Source organism: Henckelia pumila, chromosome 2 (assembly GCF_033568475.1).
Source record: "Henckelia pumila isolate YLH828 chromosome 2, ASM3356847v2, whole genome shotgun sequence".
Classification (NCBI taxonomy): Eukaryota; Viridiplantae; Streptophyta; class Magnoliopsida; order Lamiales; family Gesneriaceae; genus Henckelia; species Henckelia pumila.
The window spans coordinates 128,826,624-128,830,728 of NC_133121.1; the positions used below are offsets into that span (position 1 = coordinate 128,826,624).

General features: G+C 39.6%; 1 protein-coding gene across 2 annotated transcripts; it reads right to left on the reverse strand.

Moving 5' to 3' along the window:
• Positions 1 to 253: 253 nt before the first annotated feature.
• Positions 254 to 3,357, reverse strand: LOC140884083 (uncharacterized protein At5g41620-like). Of its 2 annotated transcripts, none has more exons than XM_073290752.1 (3): positions 2,645 to 3,357; positions 2,086 to 2,208; positions 254 to 1,953 (listed from the first exon to the last, which is right to left on the reverse strand). In XM_073290752.1, exons 1-3 carry the CDS (start codon positions 3,011 to 3,013, stop codon positions 472 to 474), a joined length of 1,974 nt encoding a protein of 657 aa, XP_073146853.1. In that variant the 5' UTR covers positions 3,014 to 3,357; the 3' UTR covers positions 254 to 471. The 2 variants fall into 2 exon arrangements, with proteins under 2 accessions (XP_073146853.1, XP_073146852.1); XM_073290751.1 differs by having other exon boundaries at positions 2,086 to 2,211.
• Between the last annotated feature and the right edge of the window lie 748 nt (positions 3,358 to 4,105).

Consider the following 4,105-nt stretch of genomic DNA (forward strand, 5'->3'; position numbering starts at 1 on the left):
AGCACACTGAGGGTGAACTCATAGCTATTTTCATTACATAGAAGCTCAGATCAAGCTAATGCACAAACTGATGGATGCAACGCAAGTTATAGAACTGCTACAAGTTAGAAGAAAGACGAACTTGACTGCTCATAATATTGCTCGCTTTGCTTCTTTCTTACCCTCTCTTTACCTGGGTGCTTGAGACTTTTCTTGTTCGAGGAAATATTGTAATTCAACATTTCTCAATTAATAAAAATTACAATTTTCCTGTCAAAAACTAAATATACTAACATCCATCCAGTAATTTGCCAAAAAAAAAAAAAGAAAAGCTTGGAGTTAGTACTAAATTCATCACTATGGATAAAAATGTTTCTTGGCAAAAGGGAAGCCTTCTCTCTTTTACAAAAGAAAGGGGAACCTTCTCTTCATCTATAATTCTTCCCCACCCAAGCTTTTGACACTTCTACCAGCACATTTCTATTGACAGCTTCAGTCGACTTGGGACAAATCTTTGGAAGCTCTGGCACGAGATCGTTGGCGCTCTAGCCTTGCCTCCAGCAACTTTGCTTTCAGTGTGTTGGGCTTTAATGTTCGATCTTGAAACGATGAAGACGATTCCGAAATGTTGGGATCTGCCGAAGTTGCCTCTGATATCCACTTTTTCACAGGACTGTAAGGATCAGTAAATGTAGATGGATCAACTAAAGGATCCATGTTATTATCCTCGTATTCAAGTTTCTTGATTTTGGATGCCCAAGAATGGTTTCTGGATGTCGAAACTCTTTCCCTAACTTCAGTTTTTCTTCTCATTCTTGCATTGTACGTCTCATCCGTGTTTCCTGCACTTGCTTTTGATGAGTCCTTGTTTCCGAGTTGGTGCTTTCTCTCTTTGACAAACTCTTGTGACCGAGCTTGCATGCTAGGCCAATTAAAACCATTCTTGGCAGCTTTTCCTGATGAGATGATTTTCTTTGTTCTTTTTAATCTACCCGTTTCTTTGGGATGATCATCTGAAGTGATTTCCACCTCGTGCCGCATGCCAAACCCATCTTCGTTCTTCAAACTTGCCACTCTGTTTAACTGCGAAAAATGGACACCAATACAATCAGAATCATCTTCTTCATTTGCATTCCAAGGACCACTCGAGGGGTCATTCAAGTGAATCGATTCCAAAGAATGCCTGAATATGTTACTTCTGCTGGCCCTTTTGGAGGATACTCGATCACATTTATTAACACAATCGGATCGTTTTGCTCCAAGAAAGATTTCGATTTCAGAACTTAACCTGTCCAAGACCGATATCTTTTGTACATTATTATCATCTGCTAGCTTCATCTGAATTCGCTCATCTAGCCAGGCTTCCGAAACATGAAGGATCAATCCACTATCGCCATTCCTACCTATCTGATCCACACTCGACTGTTTCTTCAAGAACCTTACCTGTTGTTCATATTCTCTTATGCCGCTTGCAAACTCATCACAGAGATTTTCGAGCATGGCCCGCCTTTTCCGCTCTAATTCAAGTTCTTCCAAAGCATCATGTAATAAAACATTTGTTGCTGAAAGTTCTTGAACCCTCTTATAACAAAGCTTTTCTGAGTACTTTCTCAGTTTCCGTTCATCTTCTAACTTAACGTCCACTGACTTGCCAAGATGTTTGACCTGCTCTTTCTCCTTATTCTTCCTTGAAACTTTATTCCTTGCAACTCGCTTTGATGCATCATTCAATTCTTGGTTATCCCTTCTCTTCCCTAGCAATAGTTCTTTGATTCGTGACTGAGATTCGTTCAATTCTCTTTTCAGCATGTTTACTAAAGACATATCTAAGGCATGCCTTTCTTCCAGACTCCAAATTCTGTTGAGAACTTTAAGCAAATCCGTGGAGGTCTTCAGAGTATAACTCGACTCTCCCATTTCACTGTTCGAGTTTAGAGACCAGTTTGAAGTGAATGCAGTTCGACTGGGAACCATCTGGTGCGAGCAAAAGATTACACACTCATAAGGATTTTTTATACAAACATCTTATAATTCAAATATCGGAATTAAGACGATGAACATCATGAAAATATGATAGTCCCAACTTCGAGGAAACCCAAAATATACCTCCAGTGAGCTGCGGTAACTAGATGGAGACACAGCCCGTTGAGCTTGCTCAACCCTTTGGACCCTTTGGTTGTGTTCCGCCAGTAATAACGCAACTTGATTTCTCAAACTAAAGCCACTGCTCTGCTGTCCTATCCACAAGTAAGAAAATTAGTATGGCACCGGAGATCACGGCCGTCCAAACAGAGCAGCAAAATCGCGTAGTTAGCAATAAGAAAAATAGACACAACAGCCCTTTCTTTGTTCATATCTTATAAACTGAACAAGAAAGTTAACAAATAAAAATAAAAAAGATAAAAGAACAATTCACAAATAGTATAAGACAGCACAGGACAAGAAGAAAGTAAAATTCTGATCACCACTGTTATTCATATATTGGCAACCATCCAGCTGCCACTTAGTAGTTATGAATTTAATGCGTTTCATAAACGGAACCAGCAAAAGCTGAAGCAAAACTCATCAAAGTACGTCGCCATTCAGATCATTAACCTCATGTTGGGCTCTTCAGTGGTAGTCTAAGCATTCAAGAAACATTAGAGAGCTCGAGTGTTTTTTTTACCTGCTCCGCAGAAGGTTCCGACCGTGCTTCACCCACTTGTCTGAAAACTCCACAAGCCTCCTCACCAAAATGATTCAATCCAGGGCCATATTTGCTCATGTTAGCTACGCTGAGTTTGGGCGGAGACTGCACCTCCCACAGATGGGCACCCAACTTTCTGGCGGAAAGATACGGCTTTCTGTTGGTTGGGAAGTTGGAGTCTTGAATGAGCAAGCCGTCAGGTGTAAATAACCCAAAATTCCATGAAGGCGAAGGGGTGCAATTTCCCTCCCTTTCACCCACCAAAATCCCGCGTTCCCACCTTCTCCCCATAAAAAATTCTCCCCTTCTTTTACTCTCCTCCTCTCCCTTCATCTTCCCTCCATTCATTAAATTCTTGACACACTTTCCATACAATTATCCATGAAATCAGACACACACCGACAGCAAATTGACAGGGACTCTTCGTTTCGATTTCAATAATTTCTGACACGAAATATATCTCTTTCACGACACGGGTTTTTATTTTCTTGAACTCGAATGAATAATCTTGGCTTCAACAGAATGTTTCCAGACTTTTCAAAGACCCATTTTTTGCTCTCTTTCTCTCTCCTCGGCCTTCTCATTCTCGTGTTTCGCTTTATTACAATTCAAACCCCCATTTGTCTTTGTAAACTCCACTTTATCTCTTAACATTAAATTCCTCGAACGCATTCATTGCATGCTAATGTGCCTCAAAAGTGAAATCGTGGTAGAATCTATGGGACAAGATTACGAGGGTAATTATATAAATGTAGTAGCTTTGCGGTAGGTGATGCATGCCACGTGGTGGCTCCAACGGATCTCTGTTTTCTTGGAAACCTGGTACCAATGGGGTTCGCCAATTTTGGCTTCTATCCGATCCTTCAAATCTGCCAAATCTAATAATGGCCAGACAGCTAAACGTGGAATTCTAAAACATGCGACCAAATTCAGCACCATATACTCTGTACATGTCAACTCTTATCATGCAATGTTCCAACATTGAAGATTCAGCTTCGGAGTAGGCGGCTGCCCAACCTCTAGTCCAATCAAAATGGTTATTTGAGCATTACTTCGAGAAAAATAATACTATATAACTTAAAAATGATAGATAATTATGTAGATTGCAAAGTACATCATTTATGCTTCCTCTTTTACCACTAAACTCTACAACTCCCAATATTTATTGACCAAAGGGTTCTAAACTCAAACTTGAATTTTTTTAAGTATATGCTATTCAATTATCATGAATATGGAAGAAATGTAAAACTATTCGACTTTACATCTTAGATATATTATATATATTACCACACTAGCTATAAACTTAATATCAAAACCGATATTTCACTAGAGTTGTCAAATAGAGTTGGATTTGTCAGGTTGGTCCATCCCTCCTACCTTGCCAAATGAGTGGGTTAAGTTGAAAATATTTTAACCCACACCACTTTTCTCTTATATGGT

Bases quoted from the DNA above. Each gene is read 5' to 3' on its own strand.
- LOC140884083 (XM_073290751.1), bottom strand. From the start codon at position 3,013: ATGAATGGAGGGAAGATGAAGGGAGAGGAGGAGAGTAAAAGAAGGGGA. The intron at 2,212-2,644 runs GTAAAAAAAACA...TGGATAGGACAG, and splicing joins CGGAACCTTCTGCGGAGCAG to CAGAGCAGTGGCTTTAGTTT. The intron at 1,954-2,085 runs GTATATTTTGGG...TGCTCGCACCAG, and splicing joins GTTACCGCAGCTCACTGGAG to ATGGTTCCCAGTCGAACTGC.